Genomic DNA, 20,318 nt, shown 5'->3' on the forward strand with positions numbered 1-20,318 from the left:
GGCAATAAGTTGTCTAATGCAACTCAGGATGCCATTGTCTCTTTTGCCATATTTTTTGCCACATTACTGGCTCATGTTCAACTTGGTGTTCACCAGGACCCTCAGATCCTTTTTTGCCAAGCTGCTTTCCAGCTGAGTAGCCTCCAGTATATACCGATGCCTGGGATCATTCCTCCCCAGGTGCTGGGCTTTTCACTTCCCCTGGCTGAACCTCAGGAGGTTCCTGTCAGCCCATTTCTCCAGCCTGCTGAGATCCCTCTGGATGGCAGCCCAACCCAGTTTAGTGTTATCAGCAAACTTGCTGATAGTACGCTGTGCCACATCATCCACATCGTTCAGCACCATTCTGGCCATTCAGCCAGTTTTCAAGCCACCTTGCTATCTGCTCATCCAGCCCATATATCAACAGTTTGTTTTGGAGGATCTTATGGGACATAGTGTCAGAGGCCTTACTGAAGTCCAGGTAGATACTATCCACTGCTCTCGCCTCGTCTACCAGGCCAGTTATGTCATCATAGAAGTTTTATCAAGTTAGTCAAGAAGTTTCAGTTCAGAACCACCTGCTAATTAATTTCAACTTCTTGATGGTTCTTTTTGTAGCATGCTTATCATACAAGTAATTTCCTGCTAGAAATGTTACTTTGGGCTTTTTTTATTGTATATGATGTGTGTGACTATTTCTTTCCATGTTCTTTCCAGACACTTGATTATTTTAACATCAAAGAAGAGAGCAAAATAGGTTTGGAAATAGTTTGGAGGGCACTTTAAAACCAGATCTGGAAATCATTTTTGATGGTGCAATGGATTTCAAATATAAAAGCTGGAGAGAGAGAGAGGGATAAAGAATTTATATATATGTCCGTACATGCACACACATGAGTTGATATTCAGATTTTCTGCTTTAGTAGTACAATATCTCATTGTTCAATATTGAGGTTTTGTATTTCTGAATGTCATAGAAATTCAGAGGTTTTATTATTAAATAATGCTGCATAAGGAGAGAGGGTTTGTTTCTACCGTGATCTATGAGAATGAACATCATCCTGAGGAAAAAAAGTGTGCGTTTTTCTTCAGTTGTTTAAGGATATGTTTTAACCGTATCTCAGACAAAGTTGCCTGAGCACAGAATTTCTGGGACAAGTGAAAACTGACTAGAGAGGCAGAGTTCAGACTGGACTTTGCAGTTTTTCAACAACACAGAATTTTTGTGAAGAAAAAAATTATGTACATGAAAGTGTGCTCAGTACAATGCCATACCATATGCTACATGCAACCTAGGTGCTTCTCATAATTTTTAATCTGTCATTAGTTGATAGGCTACTCTGCCTTTTCCCCTTAATATATTTTTTCATATGCATAACCTTCACTGCATTAATACTGTTCCTTGGAAATTATTACTTGGGTACCTCCACATTATCCGTGGTCTCCATATGAATGTGCCTGCTATGCAGGACAGGGATTTGAGCTAATGCAGGTAGCAGGGTTTCTGGTGGACGAGCAGCCTGTGGGAATCGGAAGCAATGAACTAGCTCAGGGCTACTTTTCCTTTATAGTATTTCCACAAAAGCATAATCTGCACTTTTACTGGATTACAGCACAGGGTATCTCAGTGTTATTTTCAGCTTCCTGCGTGGTCTGCACAAAAATATCTCATCTAGCATGGTATTAAAACTTGTGCCACAGCAAATTCCACAAAATCAGTGTGTGTGTGTGTTCGTGTGTGTATATATATATATATACGCACATCTCATAGATACAGAAGAGATTAAAGCATCTTGGATTTTCTGGCTAGCAGACCCTTTTAATTAGTCACTTATTACTCTGTTTTGTCCCTTCTCCGAAACAAGATAAAACAGAACCAGCCTGATTTTATTTACTTCCTGCCCGTTCAGGAGGTAATCCTGATTTTAGCAGGAGAGTTGAAACACCTCAAAGGCAATGCACAGATCACTTTGGCAACAGAGCAGCCACTGCTCTGTTAACAGTCCTTTATGCATTTAGAATAAAAAAAAACCCCTCTTTAGATGGGTAACTTGGTATGTACGTTTGTGAATATAGTAGCTAATTTTTTTAAAAAAAACGTCATCCTTTGTATTGAGATAAATATACATACACACTCAGTATATAAGCAGGCTTAATCATTTCACTGTTGGCTTTAAGGTACATGGTAATTTGCCCTTGTGGACAAGAATGTATTTGGTGTGATTGTAACTGCAAGTAAATACAGGGTTATAAAAAATAGCTTAAAAGAGAAGCCTGAAGTTTCAGAAACTTTAAAAGCTTCTCTTCAGAAAATGTGCCTCATTTTTTCCAGTTATTCATTGTGAGCAGAAAGATTCCTATGTGCAGGAATATAGTCAGGATGTATATAATTAGTCAGCCTTTTCTTGGCAGGAGTAGTGAAGTAGTAAAAATCATAGGGCTTCTCCTCTGCTTGGATCCTAGGTGAGGAGAAATTCTGGAGCTGGAGTTGTCAGAGGTGATTGCAAAAGAGTTGAGTCTTGGTCCCAGTCAGACTGGAAATGTGAAAGATGTGCTTCAAGGGAATAATACTTTTTGCTTGAGAATACTGACTTGAGCTGCCTGCTGTGGAGCAACACCACAGCAAAGGTCAAAACACTAAAGGTGTGGCCCAGTCAGTCAGCGTGCCCTATTAATTATGTTTTCATTTGTTTTACAAAGCATAACAGTTCTGAAAGCGAAGACACACTCACTGTAACTAACAGCCTTGGCCTATGAAGTACTCAAGATACAATAATCAAACATTGGAACTTGAGCCTCTTTGTTACCCCATGAGTATTCAGGGTACATACTTTACATTGTGAGAAGATGTTGGTTTGTTCGGGTTTTTTTACCCTGAATCTGGTTTTGACCCGAAAACTGTTCTGGATTTAGAAAGGTTGGTATCTTACAAAGATTTCTGTAGGTCTGTCCACTTTTTCCTTTGTACCTATTAATATTTATATTTTTTTAGCTTTTGGATATTGGTAGCAAAAATGTATTTTATTTATTCCTCACAAATAAGTAATTTTTTTGGTAGCTCACTTTTCCATACTCATCAACAACAATAGTAATAAGCAGATATGATTCACATAGTGGAAAGAATGTGTATGAAAGGAATGTCTGGCACAGCTTTATTCTCCTGCCAAATAATTTGGCCTTGCAGTAGTTTCTGTAATAAATGCCTTTTCTACAGATTTGTATTGCACTTCATTGCCAGGTGATCAAAAGTGTTCGTCCTGGCTTTAAGAGGTTCTAGATGGCTTGGTAATGCTTTTTTTGTGTGCTGGTTTTGGCTGGGGTAAATTTAGTTTTCTTTGCAGTAGCTAGGGTGGAGCTAAGTTTTGGATTTGTGCTGGAAACAGTGTTGCTAATTTAGGAATGTTTTAGTTATTGCCTGGCAATGTTTACACACTCGCCTTTTCTGCTCCTCATCCCACCCCACCAGTGGGTAGGCTGGGGGTGCACGAGAAGCTGGAAGGGGACACAGCCAAGACAGCTGACCCCAACTGTCCAAAGGGATATTCCATACTGTATGATGTCATGCTCAGCCATATAAAGCTGGGGGAAGAAGGAGTGAGTTACGGTGTTTTGCCTTCTCAAGTAACTGTGAGGCATGATGGAGCCCTGGTGTCCTGGAGATGGCTGAACACCTGCCTGCCCATGGGAAGCAGTGAGTGAATTCCTTGTTTGGTTTTCCTTGTGTGTGTGGCATTTCTTCTACCTTTTAAACTGCCTTTATCTCAACGCACAAATCTTTTCACTTTTACCTTTCTGATTCTTTTCTTCATCCCACTTGGAGAGAAAGTGAGCAAGCAGTGGTGTGGTGCTTATTTGCTAACTGGGTTAAACCATGACATTTTTAGAAATCATTCATTTAATCTGACTTTGTGCAATGCTGTGTAATTTGCTGTCATTAATGAGACATTTTTGATAAATTGCTCTTTAAATACTGACCATTCTTGAATTGCAGTAGAATAACATTTTACTTCGGGGTAGCATTCCAAATGTTTTTTGAGGAGTTGGCATTTCAGTAAGCCATTGGCCTGACTGCCCGGACTGTCCTATTCAGCAGTTGTACAGGAACTGCTGTGTGTGACTTTACAGCAAAATAACTACGTTTGTGGATAAGTAAAATGAGGTAGATATGGTAGGAGTGAGTTTCTAAAAAAAAAGGCACTAGTGTAGTCTAGCAAGAATATGCTTTTGAAAGGGTTTGGTTTTGTATTTTATGGGGAGACAGAGCCTGGTTTCATCTTTCATGTTGCCTCAAATCAACAGGTACAGATGTATTGGTCCCAGGTGTGAGGGTATTTTAGAAATTAGTTGTATTGCATGATGTAACTCAGTTACTCTCATGAATGCCCATATTCAGTGAAACAAATGTGCCTATTTACTGTCTGAAGAGTCTTTTTCAAATATCTTCTGCTTGCTGCGGTTAGAGTAAGTGTGCTAGTTAATACAGATCTTTGATCTGATCTTCTGTATATAGATGCTTTTTTTAAAGCAGACAGACCAACCCAAGCAAGAGGAACCTGTGCTATCGGTCTTTCATGTGCATTAATAAATAATCCTCTTACTGTTTGTCTTGTAAAAATTGGAAAGTAACAGGAGAAATAGCTGTTTTTAATTGCAGTGATAAAAGCACTGAAAGAGATGAGCTTAAACAATTAGGCACATTCAGAAATGAATGCAGCGTTAGAATAGTGGTATGTGTACCAGCCATGACATATTAGTGATGGATTTAGGTAATGATGAGATATATTCAAAACCAGTGGTATTCTGGTGGGTTTACGGATCATCTTCCTGAGAATATATTGCAGTTGCACTGGCTACTGGCAAAGGGCATATTAGGGTCAGCACAGAAATTTAGACTTGCTGTTTGTAAACCCCCAAATGGTGATTAATACAGAGAAGCCCAGGTGTTGTTGGAGGGAAGGGATTTTTCTTAAACGTTATTTATTCCCTTCACGTCTACCAATTCCTCCTGTTCTCTTTGAGTTTCATTTCCATTTTTTTGGGAAGATACAGCAAATTGCTTGTATCTATGCTGTTACCTCAGTGACTAAGATAAAATGACTGTAATTCAGCTTGAAGGATCTGTAGCTCTGTGCACCAGTAATGCTGTGCTGTAAAATGTTTATCCATGGTGGCAGACTAAGCTCACTATTAGTGAGAGCTCTGGCTTCTGGTGTATGTTGTTTCTTTAGTTGTAAATACCTGCTAAAAGATTCCAGTATGTTGTCTTTCTTTTAAAACTGTATTGTCTTTCTCTGGATCCTGGTACCTCATGAAAAATAGTTTAAAACTACTGCTTGCTAGCTCTCCAAGAGATGTGTGATGCCATCTTTCAGTTAAAATACAGGTGCAAATGGCTAAAATAATGTAGGTTGTGTTAATAAAAAATAATTTCTCAAGGCTGTCTTCAGAAAATAATGAGATAGGAGAAGATGAAAGCAGGAGCTTGAGTTAGCTACATGTCTGTTTTTCTTTCCTCCCATCTTCCTTTCTGCTTTCCCTTTTCTTTTTTTCCCTGTTAACTATACAGCTAACCAAGGGAAATTGGGCTCCACAGCATAAAGTTAATGTTTGAAAATGTTGTTTTTCTTCTTCCCCATGTTGCCAGCATGGCTAGGAGACACGAAGATAAGCTTTGATATATCGTCATAATATTGTTTTGTTTGGTTTATTTTTGTTGGTGTTAATGCTTTGATCTTTATCTGAAATTGCCCAAAATCTTATTTTTATAGTACTTATTCTTCCTTTTCTCTCCCTGTTTCCTCACTGCTACTTATTTTACAGTTAGAAATTTGAGTATTGTTTTCATAAGTGCCTAACAAGTAAAATACAGGGGCTGATTTACTGTGGAACAGCTTGTACTGCTAAGTCATGTTGTCACACTTATCATTCAGTTATTCTCTGATTAAGAATAATTTTTAAGGCTTTTCTGTCTTTACTTCACTAACTTATGACATGTTGTACCACATTTCTCTGCATTTCACCACTAAATATGAGGGTAACATTTTGGCCTGATCTTGGTTTTGTAAGTCAAAGAGCCTTTAGCTGTAAATGAAGTCAATTCAAATTCAGGTTCTTAATGAACAACCATTAACGATGTTCTGGAATGTGATAAACTTGAGCTGGTGAATTATGTCGCAGTATTCTCTTACTGTGGCTCATTATTTGCTTTAGAAATCACTGTAACCTGTATTTAAGTAGAGAGCATTTATAAAGATGTCTGGAAGTGAAGCTATACTAAGAGCTATGACTGTTTGATGACATAGCTTTAACACAGGGATATGCCATGTGGTATAAATCTGGCTGGTGGTTGGTGTTGGGTTTTTTTTTGGATGGTGTGTTTATAAATCATAGAACAAGCAATCTGTCTAGACTGGTAACATGTGACTGGTAACATTTTCCTGCTAATACTAAGGAAATAGGGGTCAGTAAGGAAAATAGAACAGTTTATGGCTGTGTTTCTTTTAAATGCGTGTGTTAAGCCTGCAGATTTGGAACACATTGTTACTTCGCTAATACACGGGAAGTTACAGTACAAAAATCCCTTGTTGACCTTCTTAAATCAATCTCTCCAGCATTAGTTATTTCCTTATTTTCAGTGGGAAGACAGCAGAGTTTAAATGTGTACAGCATGTTTAAGTGGCAAGATTGGTGCTTATAAAAAATTAATTGCAGTCTAAACTAGAATATAGAATAAAAAATCATCTTAATACAAAGGAAAGGTATTTCCGCTTTGGGGTACTGCTGTGTGTATTTACCGTACGTTTGTATGTATAACTGACTGCTGAGAAAACTGCTGTGCAATATGATGCTAGCCCTGGATTTCACCCTCTGGAGATTTTGCTGCTGTTTGAAGCCAAGCTTTCAGATCTTGGGAATTCTGTCATCATTTTGTTTTAAGAAGGCTGTTTACTTTTCTTAACCATTTTCTAACCTGTTCGTCTGTATAGAGATCTTAGAAATGATATATAAATGCACATGCTCTCTGTACTTAGATTTAACGTTGCCTTTTTTTTTTTTCTCATAATCGTATAAGTCTAACTGCTTCCATTTGGTCCCTGGTAATGTTCAAAGATAACTGTTTTAATCTGAGCTGTAACTGGTACTGTGATACATTTCAAGCAAAAAATGTATCAAAGCACTAAACAAGGATTAAGATTTTTATTTGTTGTTTTTAGTTTGCTTTTTTTCATCACCACTGGGTCCTACTCTTCAGTCAAACAAAATTTCAAATTCAAATGAGGAAATTAGGTCTGCATAACCATTAAATGTCTGTTGCAATCAGTGCATTTCTTTGTGGCATGACAAAAGTGCCTGGCTTTTAATTGTGTTGTGAGTCGTAATCTCATGGTCTGTGAGTGTAAGCAGAGCTTGAAAATTTCATATTGTAGTGGATAGTGAGTAGGAAGCTTTCAAAAGATGTGCCTTTGTTTCTGCAAAATGTAAGCTTCGATAAAAATAGAATACGCTCCCAGTTAAAGTCAGTATTTGCCAGTTTCATAGGTAAACTATGCAGATAGTTTATCCACAGCAAGATAGTTTCTTATTGAATGATATTTTTCTTTGACCCAACATGTCTAGTGGTTGCTTTAAAGAAAAAAAAGAGATGTAGTGAAATGTGGTGTGTACGTGTGTATTACTTTTAAATAGTTCTACAGACTGAAGACAAGGTGGTAAAATTTAGAACCACCTTGTATTGGCCAAACTTGTATTGATGCATACCAGTGCACTGCAGGCTTCAGTGCACAAAAGCTGTGTTGTTACTGCTGGAACAGAGACTTTTTTTCTTTTTATTCAGTTTTGTGTGGTGCCCAGCATAGTGGGGTCTTAAAACTTTAGCTGCTTCGGTAATACAAGTACTAATTCTTGCTCAATGTACACTAACTTTGTGTGAGACCTATAAAGAAAGCTCTGCACTTTTTTCTGCTGTATTTTCTCATACTGCAAATGAGTTAAATTTAAATGAAAGGGCAAAATTATTTGAAAACCATTTTTAAATCAACAGCAAAATACCAACTTGTTTCTCTGTAAAAATATACTCACATAAACAGTCTTTAAAACTCAGTTTTAATGTTTCTATGGAGACCTAAGCTGGAGAAGTTGACGGTATCATGAAACATGGATATTTCTGAGAAAATAGCATTTTCATGCTTTAAGGTATTTGAGTTCAACTCTGCTATTCTTAGGTTCTACCTTTTATGTTGTCTGATAAAAAGGCTGCATAGCTGAAGATTGCACAAATGTTTTCAAATAATCATAATAAAAAATTCTAAGCTTTTGTACGTTCAGCCTAGATAGCTGGCACATAAAAAAAATAAAGCGTTCTCCAGACATAATTCCTAAGAAATGTGCTCTTGAGTGTAACAGCATCCTGGGCTGTGCCACCAAGAGCATGGAAAGTTGCTTAAGGGAAGCAATCATCTACTGCGCAGCATTGGTTAGACACTGCCTGTTGGGATCCTCCATACGAGACCAATAGTGATGAACTGAAGTGAGTTCAGCAGGAGGTCTCATGTTGTTTGTGAGCAGGAGCTCCTGCCCTGGGAGGTCAGGCAGAGGCAGTGGGACCTCTTCCGGCTGGAGAAGAAGCAGTTTTGAGGGAAGCCTGTACCTTGTACCTACACGAAGATCAGTAACATCAGTAGTGCGTGGTGGGATAATGGGAGACAATGGGTATAAATTGAAATAAGAGAAGATCCATCTGGATATAAAAAAAAAAAAAAAAAATTGAGGACAGCCGGACACTGGAATAGGCTTTCCAGAGTGACTGTGTGGTCTCCATAACTGAAGGTTTTTAAGACCTGACTGGCTAAAGCTCTGAGCAAGCTCATCTTGCCTTACAGCTGACCCTGCTTCGAGCAGGAGGTTAGATTTAGAGGCCTTTTGAGGTCCCTTTCAATGTGAATGAATGATTCTGTGAATGATCAATGCAGATTTTCTACAAGGCAAATACTGGTGCAATAAAGATTTAATTAGTCTCAGAGTTGGATCTTATCCAGCATATTCCTAGTGATTTTCCAGCTGCATTTTTGAAAAGCTGTGGATGGTATAGAGCAGTGGTAAACCATGTTTACCCTCTGGGATAAGCAGAAGAGGTGGATAAGGCTGAGAAAAAAACTAGTTGCACTTGGGAAATTTTCTTTCCGATTTGACCATTACAGGGCATTCTGACTCAAATATCTGACCAGCTGGGGCTGGGGGTGAGAGAGCGGAGAGCAACATATGTAACACTTTTACTTCTTTGCTTTTCCCATCTTCCACATCTCTAACTGCAGAAATATGTTAGTTACATTTCCTATGAAGCTGTATCTTGGAAAAAATTATCAAAAGCATGGGAAGTTTGGTTTTTCATAAACTTCTCATGTGTGAATTGCCAAGTTTGCTCAGAGATTATCCATAATGGACCTACTGTCAAATAGGAATGTTTCAAAAAGCAATTTCTCTTTCAGTGGGATCTTATGCCCTTTTCTATTCTGAAGTAAGTACTAATACCGTGGAGAATTTTTATCAGCTGCAGCATTTAACACTCTGCAGTAGATTGCAAAGCAGAATTCTGAAAATGAAATTTACCTTGCTGGAAGTTCCAGGATTCTTAAAAGACTGCTAAAATCAGTGTACTGTAGTTGAGAGATTTTGATAGAATTAAGTAGGACAAATGTCCCCTGGGACCATCTTCCTCTCTATGAAAAAGAATATTGGTTGAACACAAGCGTGGCAATGTTGACATTTGTTTAGCAGGAATTGATGCCAATGTACTATGCATCTAATTTCAGTGCTATGATAAATGGGTTTTATTGCTTGTATTTCTCTGTGTACTGGGATATACAATATCATTCTTCCACATGACAATCAATCTTCTGTTTTGTATTGAGTTTTCAGTAATTTTTTTGGATGATAAGTAAATTACCACCCTTCACTAGTCTCTCTTTTTTTTTAATTGATATGGCTGAGACTTAGAAACGAAGTATTTCATCATTTGTATCTCGAGAAAGGTTACATATGGAAATAAAATCAAGATGATATCTGTTTTGCTGTAGTGTTGTTCAACATATCTGTCATATGTGTTTTCTTACAGTGAAAGATTTTTTTTAAGACTGAATAGAAATGGTTTGCCAAAATGTCCAGAAAAGCCTGAAAGACACTGTTCTCTCTTTGTGGTGAGTTCTTGCTGTTCTCAATCGTTATTGTGCTGGCTATTGAAAATCAAGTTGAATTAAATTGTTATTCTGTGGTTGACTCAGAACTACTCCCTAAGCTTTTATGTACAGTGTTATGATCATCAATCCTAAAGGCTGGTTGAGGTGTATTGCTGAACTCCCAAACTGAATGTTTTCTGGCAGTATGCAGGCACTCATGTAAGCCTCCGCATGGGCATATATGCCAGTCTTTCTCCCTGAAACAAGGACCAGTTAGCTTTCCTCCTTGTGCTTTTTACACACAAAAGATTGTTTGTGTAATGCTGCCTGTACTTTCAGAATATTTGGAATTGCACAAACATATCACTGCTGTTTAAGGCATGCAGTGAGTATCTTATGTCTGTCCACTGATTTTGATGCAGTATGGCATATTCTAGCCCGCCATATTTTTAGGACAGTCATTTTGAGTGTATGACCACCAATTTAAAGTGTTAAAGCGATAATTTGTTAACGCTGTATAAATGAACTCCCTGTTCATTTATCACTTTCACTGTCAGTGAAAGCGGTGTGTAAAGATCTCTTTAAGTGTCACATTTTAATCAGGAGTCAGAAATAATGAGGTTCTGTTCTTACACAGGATTTGGGTAGCAGTGAACTCAGGAAGGACATCTATATCACTGTGCACATTATCCGAATAGGTAGGTATAATTATCTGTGAGTAGAAATCTTACATTTGTTAAACATATGGCAGTAAATAAATCTGCTTGGGGTCAGCTTTGGGATTTGTTAGATTAGCTAGGCCTTGGAATAAATCTTTTGAAAAGAAAATGGCTGGGTTTTGATGCAAAAATTGCTATGGATTTCTCAGCATCGTTTTGTGTTGTTTTTCAAGTGTACTGCTAACCGAGTTTGGATGCAGGGTATTTTGTTACAGAAAACAAAAGGAAAATGTCAAATATGAACAGTGTTAAGATGATGGAATTGTCATTGGAGAGTCCATTCTTGTTCCAAAGAGTAATTTCAAGCACCCTTTTTTCATAGAAAAACTTGCCTGGAAATTTAGTGTACGTAACTAGTATATTTTATCTGATGTATATGTGAAATTGTTCAGATGAATTTTGTATTCCACCTGAGCCCTTTAAAAAGGGAAAGAGGGAAAGAAGTGGAGAAGGTATCATAATAATTTTAATCCCTGATGCTATAGATGGATATCAAGTCCTCTAGAACAAAGTGGAAGAGAAGTGTACACTTGTGTTAGGTATTTCAAGAAGTTATCTTCTGGCTTACAGATGTGAAACAGTAATCTTTGGGTCTGCTTCTGAACTCTTTAGATACACTGTTTTCTCTGTAAACTGTCTCTGTTGTTGTATCAGTGAAGCCCTAAGTATTACTTTTCTTCCTATTTTTGGAAAATATTTTGGTTTGAAATACAGTTGCTTTAACTTGTACTGAGTTTGGAAACAAACTTGTTATAAAGTAAACACTAATTTACAGCTTTGAGGAATAGTTTTTCCTTGCATTTTCGTGCTGCTGTAGTGTTTCATCAATTTCAGAATGCCGTGTTTTGCTTTTATTAGCAAGCATTGGAAAAAGGCATAATGAGCTGATATAATGGAAGTATATTTTGTAAGAATAAATGCTTTAAATAAGGGGTAAAAATTTTCCTATTGTATTGTTTTAAAATCTCAGTCAAGTTTGTAAATGAACCATTGAAAGATTAAAAAGTGGAAATAAGATTTATATGCTGTATAGCGTGAAAATGAACGATTACTCTTCTAGCCCTGCGATGCATAGAAATACTTGGAGGAGGCATTGCCCTGCAGTGACTGCAACCATAGGCTTTTCTTGTCAGAATTTAAGACTTCGTGGGAAAGATACATAGCTACCAGTGTACAATTGAATAAAATGGTTAGAAAGAGGCCAGTTTCAAATGCCAGGAATGCAGCAAGAAGATTGATCAATTGTATTTAAATCAAATACAAAAGGCTAGGAAAAATATTTTTTTCAGATCTGTTTTCCTTGGCTGTCTTCTTTCTTTCCTTATCATAAATTCTGCTGCCCTTTGTCATCTTTCCTCCCCACGTTTCATCTCTACTTGATTTTTCTGCAGCTGGCTGCTTATTCCCTTGCTAACCAGTTGCCTATTTGGAAACAGTGTTTGATTACTAAACTGTAATGGCTCAGTCAAGACACCTTCTGTATAAATCACAGGTAGCAACAACCACAGTAAAAGAATTCTTAGTGGACAGCAAATATTGAACGCTCTGTCATGTCTGAACTCTAAATTTAATTTGATGGTGTCATGAATGCTATTTCTGAGTATCAGAAAGTGTTGTTTGAGTGGGTGTCATGAGAGGATGAGCAGTACCTCTGGTCTAAGACCTTTCAAGATCACTACATATTTAGTGGACTTCCTCTCCTGTTTGTTACCCTAAGGTAGTCTAAAGATGGACCAGATTTACAATGAGTACACTTGGCATAGTCTACTTAGACCTGTCACCATAGTGAGCTGGATTACCCTCTGCCTCCCTTCTGTGCTTTTAAGAGAGACAGTTCCATGGATTATGCATCAAAAATATATTTTTGTTTGGCAGGACGAATGGGAGCTGGAGAGAAGAAAAATGCCTGCAACGTACAATACAGAAGACCCTTTGGCTGTGCAGTCCTTAGCATTGCAGATTTGTTGGCAGGAGATTCAAAGGATGACCTCGTCTTAAAAGTATACATGTAAGGAATGTTTTTTTTCTTAATTTTTAGAAGTTTCTTACAGTCAGTATGCATCAGAAGCAGTGGTGTTAAATGCAGTGCAAGCAAATAGCTGTAGCTTCATTCTGCAAAAAAAGTGTAGTAGCTAATTTTTTTTTTGTTAGAGTTTGGAAATTTTTGCTAGTTCTACAGATGTGTTTATAAAGTGGCATAATATTAAAGATAAAGGTTACATCCTTTTAGTTTTCTGTATGTTTCAGTGCATTTTGCATCCTTGTAAGAGCTTCTGGAGCTCTCTTTTTATAGCATCATGAAGTGCTCTTAGGATTTATTTAAATGCTGTGCTGCCTAGGCAGCTAGTGGAAGTATTTTATAACTACAGAAAAAAGCAGTCAGAGTATCTGTTTGTGAATTGAAGCAGTTATATAGATTTTAAAATGATTGGTTAATTAAATAGTGGATTTTGGCTGATAGTAATTGAAAGAAAGTTCAATTTTCTAGTTATAGCAACACAGTGTATGTATTTTCCTGCTTACCTTGAACACTATAGTGAGAACACTTCTGTGGAGTGGTCTGTTCTAAGTATATAAACCTGGGACACATCATGCACATGAGGAAGTTCTGTCATTCACGGGGTTAGCACTCAAATCTTGAAGGCATGGAATTCTTTCAGGCAGCCTTTCTCTTCTCCTCTGTATCCCTCCGTGCTGAATTATAGCTGCTGGCATCAGTGCTGCAGAAAAGCAATTTAGTGTGGCAGTGGATGTGTGGGCTGGCTCTTATTTAGACTCCCAAGACACCAAAGTCAGAGAAGTGTCTGTTGTTGGCTAACAAATTGTTAGATTTATCTGCCTATTATATTTTTTTTAATCTTGCCTGTTTATTTTAAAATAACAAAAGCAATGGAAGAAGAAATGCTGCTCAAAACCAGATTTGATGCTAAGACTAACTCCAGTCTACACCATGAAAAGTGGTGATTAGAACATGGTCAATTTTTTCTTATGGAAAAGCAACTATTTTCTAAATGTATACTGAAACGTAATTTGTTCTTTCATTAAGTACCTCCTGAAGACCACGTCCTGTTTTAAATAAATCTGAAATGTGCAGCACCAATTTTTCTGTCTGCTAAGACCAACTCTGCGTCCTGTGTCTCTTCTGGAGTGTCACAAGATAGATTTCTGTGTGGTTTAGTGCTGAAGGATAGATCTATACAGATGATGAACTTGGTCACGGCTGAGTTCCTGAGTATAATTGCTTATCTCTTTCTCCCACCCTTTGCCACATGAAGCAGGTATTTCCATGGTGCCCTTTTCAAATGGTAAGAACACTCTAACCCTTTCCATTGAGACACAGGCAGTTTTGTGGGGCTTTATTAGCTCCCGTTGTATTACTGGTTTCATGAACAAAAGAGGATTTGTGTAGGGATTTGGTGAAGCCAATCTGAAAAACTTGTGTTCCTATTTCAGAGTTAAGAAAATTATCATTTTTCTAGGTGCAACACAGAGAGTGACTGGTATCAGATACATGAAAATATTATTAAAAAGCTGAATGCACGTTACAACTTGACAGGCTCCAATGCAGGTGAGTAAGTTGCCACATTCTGTTTGCATTCTTAGGGTTTCCTTTAGTTTGCAAATGAAGTGGCTCTATTTTAAGAAGGATCAATGTCTAGGAAATAAATATTCTTTTCACATAGAGGAAAATACTTATATTGGATGAAAATGTATGATATTGCTGTTCATGTGCACATTTAAGAAAAAAGTCACTGATTTTCTTCAAGGAACTATGTAATTAAACTTCTGGTTTGTGCTGAGGAGCTACAGTTTGCTGTAGAGTTCTGTTCACATGTGGGGCTGGTTAAATCATTGATTCACGTTGCTTCACATTTCTGCTTCACATTTTCATCAGGAATAAAATTTCCCATTGACATTATATATTAAACTTAAGAAAAAGAAAAATGGGAACTACCTGTGCGACCTGCATTCCCACTGGTAGCTCTGCATTCCAGCTGAGCAAGATACAGAGTTGATAATTAAAGACTTAACAATAGTCTTCACCAGTCAGCTATATGTTGATGTAACTGCCATCAAAATAAATTTGGATGTGAGACTTAAGAAATGGGAGACAACTGACCTTTGTTATTGCAAGATGGTGGATTTTTGGAGATGTTGAATTTGTATGTTTTTTCTTGGGTTGTTTTTAATACCAACTTGTTACCTTTTCCTGAATGCTGTCATCTAGGGACGCAGTCAAACTTGAAATATGAAGCAGAAGCTTAAGAGTCTATTGTTCTTGTATTCAAATATTTTCTTGTCCCTGTGAAACACTGATTAGTTGAAATATGACTATAGAAAAATCTTGTATAAACTCATTTTTCAGGCTGTAGTGTAATCGTAATCCCTTCCATGTAGTAGATTTCATGCTTCTTTAACTTGATTTCAAGCATAATGATTATCTTGAAAATGTATGTTCAACAGTCTTTAGCAGATAACAAAGAAGCACATAAAAGCTCATGTTATTTCTCAGGACTGAAGTTATATATTTAACCATTTCTAATCCTGTTATTTTGTCCTATAGAATCTAGCCACATATATACATATATTTAAGGTTTAGAATATCATGCACATTGTTGGACAATAAATGTAAAAATCATGTAGTGAAAATACAAGATCACATTGCTGAGTAAGTATAATGTTGGCTGGCTTAAATATGTTAACCGTATTCTTGAAGGACAACATACTCTTGGTCATTCTGACTGTCCGTGCAATGCCTGCTTATTCTGTGTTACATTGCTTATCCTATTATATTCTCATGAAGCTAGAATCCACAGTTAAGCACCCAGCTGTCCTAGGAGACATTGGATAAATCTGAATACTCTCAATTATATGAATATTTGACATGAATTTTTTTCCAGGTTACAGGGTGCTAGAAACTTAAAGCTAGCAAATTGAAGATCAGTTACATTTTGAAAAGGGCTGTCAGGGGAGGGAGGCGAAGGGAAGAGCAGCACAGAATTCCAGTAGCACATGTGGAATTGGAGAGGGAAAGAGGAAGTGAGCCATAACACCACTTTGAATGCTGAGCAACTGAAAGATAAACTATGAAAGGTTATTTACGGCAGACGTGTGAAATTTTGTTCCTCTGCTCTTGCTTAGCAACCCGAAAAAGCACTTAAAAGGCTTTTGCAATATGTTCAGATACTTCTGCTGACACCTCATGGAAAATATTGTTGTTACACTACTTTTATTTTGCCTTTGCTGTCTTTCTGTAATAGTATTGAACGACTGGTTCTAAAGCCTCATTAGCCTTGTCTGCCACCTTATAGTTGTCAAAAAAGGAGAAAGTCTTGCATTACAGGAGATATAGGTGTGTTTTCTCTCTTAGAAAGCATTGTAAGTATGAGCCGAATGTAGGAAAACTTGAATTTTTTGTTTATATCGTACTTGCCCTTTTCAAATCACATTAACAAAACTTAAGAAAGGAAACACAGTAAACAAACAACTGCAAAGGTGCTTCAGACCGTTGTCCTCTAGGCTTGTTCCGTCTTCAGATTCTGTCCTATACAGTTTCTTTCAGCTCAGGAGATTTTCACACTAGTCTTTCGTTTCCACAAATTATCTCCTTGGGCTGAAAGAGTTTATCAGATATTTCATGATAATCCTCAGAAAAAAGAATTCTTTCAGTTTTCTGGGGAAGATTAAAAAGGAACCTGAAATGTACTCAGTGTCTTGCCTGTAAAACACATATTGCCAGACTAAGCATTCGTGTCTAACATTAAACCCCCACTCCCCCAAAAAGTATTGTTTCTACTTCAACTCATGACAGTTCTTCAGTACAGAATCCTCTTGTGTCTTATTCTCAGCTTGTGTCTAAAAAAAAAAAAATCAAATAAAGGCAAATAACCATCACTTCTTAATACCGCCCAGAAAGAAGCAGAGGACAGATGTTCATGCCCTTTCTTCTTAGTGGATGCAGGAATGGAAGGACTCAGTCTCATGGATAATTTAACATCGTTTGCTGGAGTGAGAACTGGATTTTTCTGCATGAATTTGCAGCCTAACAGACTAGAGTAGCAGGTAGTGGATCAAATTACTGTTCACCACTAGTCTTTGCAGCTGGTACCATGTGTCAGCTTACTGGAAGACACCTGGCTCTGCCTGGTGTAGGAGACCAAACCATGAATGCAAAGGCCAAATTGTATAGCCTTTGCTGCATTTAGTAGCATTGCTATTTCTTACATTGAGTTTTGTAGTTTTTGTGGAATAAGTACTAGTAGATCTAGATGATTTTGTAATTGTTAAACAAACCAGGTTTCACTAATATCTGGAATGGAGCTGGCTCTAAAAACTATAATATATTTTCTTAGAATTAGAAGCTAGTTACTTTGTTTTAAAATGCAAACATCTGTGAAAAAATTGAGTCAGTGAAATATATACTGCAGATACAGAAAACAGTTACTGGCTTCTCTCTAACCACATAAAATCATCCTTTATCCTCTTGTGGTATATTTTAGATAGTGAAACCTAGACAAAGTCATTGCTTTCATATCAAAGCTTGAGCTTCTGTCAAATGTCAAAATCTCTGTAGGGTTTGCAGTGTGGGTCATAATTGCAGATCGTCCTCTTCGGGTGGGACTGTGAGACTATACTCTGGATCTTTCTTGGGACTACGATAAATAAGTAGTATTGGGTGTGGGCTGCTTTTCTCTTTAATAAAGCAGGCAGTAACGGACAAAGTGCCTTGTAAACTGTTATTGATCTTATAATAGCTGCTTCATTTTCTCACAGAATTACTGTGCCATGAGTAAACCTGTTGATTTAAAATGTTTTGAAGTGTGTTTTACGGCAAAGAGCAGGAGAACAAGGCCAAATCTGGTTGTTATTAAACATGGTTCTGGTAAAAAAAAAAAAAAAGTAAAATAACTGAAATCAGAGAATGCTGCTTCAATTTTACAGACTTATGCAGTATCATGGGTTTCTTTTTTCTTCTGATTTTCAGTAAGAATTTATCACTTGCAATTTTGTATTCTTGCTTATAGCACTACTTCTTTTCTTTTTTCCCCAGTTCTTCAGACTTTCAAAAGTTGAAAGGTATGGGTTTTTTTAACATAGCACATGATGATGGAGGGAAGGTCTAGTAATTGGAGCAGGGCTTTATGTCTAGTGATTGGAGAGTCCTTTGGGCTCTGAAGGCAGAGGGTTCTTGTCCACAACAATTATCCACTTACGACTGAGCAAGTCACACAGTTAAATATTGATGGCCCTTACTGTAATACCTACTTAAAGGCCATCAGCATCTTCCAAGTACCTCCTTAGGCACCAGATCTTCCTGTAGGTATCTAAAGCTAAGGTAATTTTCATATCTGCCACTGCTTGAAGTTGAGAACAGGTGGGTAGCTGGACGCACCCAAGGACACCTGCACTGTCAGGATATGAGTGAGCTAGACTTAGCTGCTTGGGCACTAGGCTGAAAAAAAAATGCTGGAGGTGATTGCTGTGACTCTTGTGCCTATGCTATTTCAGGGAATAGATAAACATTCACTGGGTTTACTACAGAAATTATTTACCCCAGTGTTTGAGACGTTCTTCAAAGACTCTGATTTGGAAAAGGATTTTCAGTCTGTCTCTCATGTCCCAGATGAGCACGCTAAACACTTGGCTTGTCAGACTTCCCTGCAGCAGCTATTCAACTTCGTATACAATCAGGAAATATTCATTATACCATGGGGAAAGTGAAAGTGGCTTTAAAGCCTGCCAAGTAGTTCATGATTTTCCTAAGTGTGATCAGTATTCATGTCCTCTTAGCAAATCCTATAGAGGAGAGTTTTAAACCTTGATCTTGTGTTACATGTAAATATTCTCCCCATTGAGTTAGTGTATAAAAAAATAATTTAAAAATTGTTGAAAAATGCACTACGGCTTCCCCTTTCTTTGCTTTTCTTTGAGAATTTACTTCACTTTCCTAACATTCTCATATATAAGCTGTTGTGTAAATGCCGATTTAGATTCCCTTATAACAAGTCTTGAAAAGCTGCATGTGCCTGATGCAGTAATTCATGAGAGCTGAGACAAGGATACACATGCTTTTCAGTTGTTACAGCGAAGGAGGTGAAAATCCTTTCAAATCCTGTAGAGATTAAATAACTGGTGTAAGAAATTATAAATGTATCCAGCTGCTTTGTAGCCTTGGACTCTTGTGTGGATTCCACAAAAATAGCAAATGTAGTGGGAAGGCCTTTTCCTGTGCCATTTATCTTGAAATGCTCTGATGAACTAGGCATGAGTGATGTAACCTAACTGCATGCTTACGGAACACAGTGTTGTGTATTCTGGGGTGGCAATGCCAAAGAACTTATATTGCAGCTCCCCTGGAAAGACTAATTGATGGGAGGGCCTGAAGCTTTAGAGGAAACACATTCAAAACGGTGGGATTTCTCTTGCCACTCTTGGCTTGAGCATGTTTTCTTCTTTTCTTCTTTTTTTAAAATATTGTGGCAGTGTTAATTTTTTAGCTGTTGTAGAGGGGGGCAGAATACAGCTCTTAAAATTACCTAAATCATATCCTCTTGCATACAGTTGAGGTCACAAAAATAATAAAATCAGAAACTAGTATAGTGTATCTAGTAGATTGCAGGAACGTGAATTTTTTAATACGGTGGAGGCAAGACCTGGATTGGCAGGCTGATTTTAAGACAAATGCAGGTTGTGTTTCAATTTGTAAAAGACTGGGTGAAGTCTGTCAGCCACAAACTGTTAACTTCTTTCTTTACGTATGTTCAAAAATCTGTAGGCAGAGGGTCATCCAAAGTGATGCTCCCTAACAAAAAGAGACTGGTCAATAATTGAGCAACAGCATAATACCCTGACTGAAGCATGGAGGACTCGAAGCCCATATTGTTGACAGATGTTTGCCAAGAATCCCATCATGAGGAAGGACAAACTGTCATCTTAAGTGGGGAAAGTCATTTCTCAAATCATACAGTAAGTTAGGTTGGAAGGGTTCTCAGGAGGTTATGTGGTCCCACATCAGTTCAAAGAGGAACCAGCTTCAAAGTGGGATCTAATTGTTCAGTGAGGCTGCTTATTCAAAGGCAAACTTCATTACACTGCTATAATTTTAATTAAACCAGACAAAGTAAGTTTCAAAAAGTAAACATCCTTTGGTTTAGGGAGCTATTGTTGCCTCGTATGTATAGTTTTTTTCCACAGTGTACATGTCAGTTGGCACTAAATCTCAGTCTAGATCAGTGGTCATGTAAGACTCAAGGAAGTCACAAGGTAGATCATCGCAATGCATAGACTCATCTGACAAGACACAGGTTCTGAGACAAGTATGGCAATGGGGACGGTTGGATAGAAAAAGCAGTGCATGCCTTGGGGCAATATATGTCTCCCCATGCCTATTTCCCTGCAGTCAACAGCTTATTTGCACTCTAATAACGTCTTTTCTCCATGGTTA

The 20,318-nt window shown here is 37.6% G+C and overlaps 1 protein-coding gene across 4 annotated transcripts in view; it reads left to right on the forward strand.

Moving 5' to 3' along the window:
* Positions 1-20,318, forward strand: part of DOCK4 (dedicator of cytokinesis 4) — a 254,109-nt gene that overhangs the window by 114,469 nt on the left and 119,322 nt on the right. For all 4 annotated transcript variants that reach the window (XM_080394179.1, XM_080394177.1, XM_080394180.1 and 1 more), the window contains exons 9-12: positions 10,094-10,175; positions 10,792-10,852; positions 12,749-12,881; positions 14,353-14,441. In XM_080394179.1, coding sequence (XP_080250305.1) covers positions 10,094-10,175; positions 10,792-10,852; positions 12,749-12,881; positions 14,353-14,441 — 365 coding nt within the window. The remainder of the gene's footprint in view (positions 1-10,093; positions 10,176-10,791; positions 10,853-12,748; positions 12,882-14,352; positions 14,442-20,318) is intronic.

The sequence above is a fragment of the Falco punctatus genome (genome assembly GCF_963210335.1).
Source record: "Falco punctatus genome assembly, chromosome: 6".
Taxonomy (NCBI): Eukaryota; Metazoa; Chordata; class Aves; order Falconiformes; family Falconidae; genus Falco; species Falco punctatus.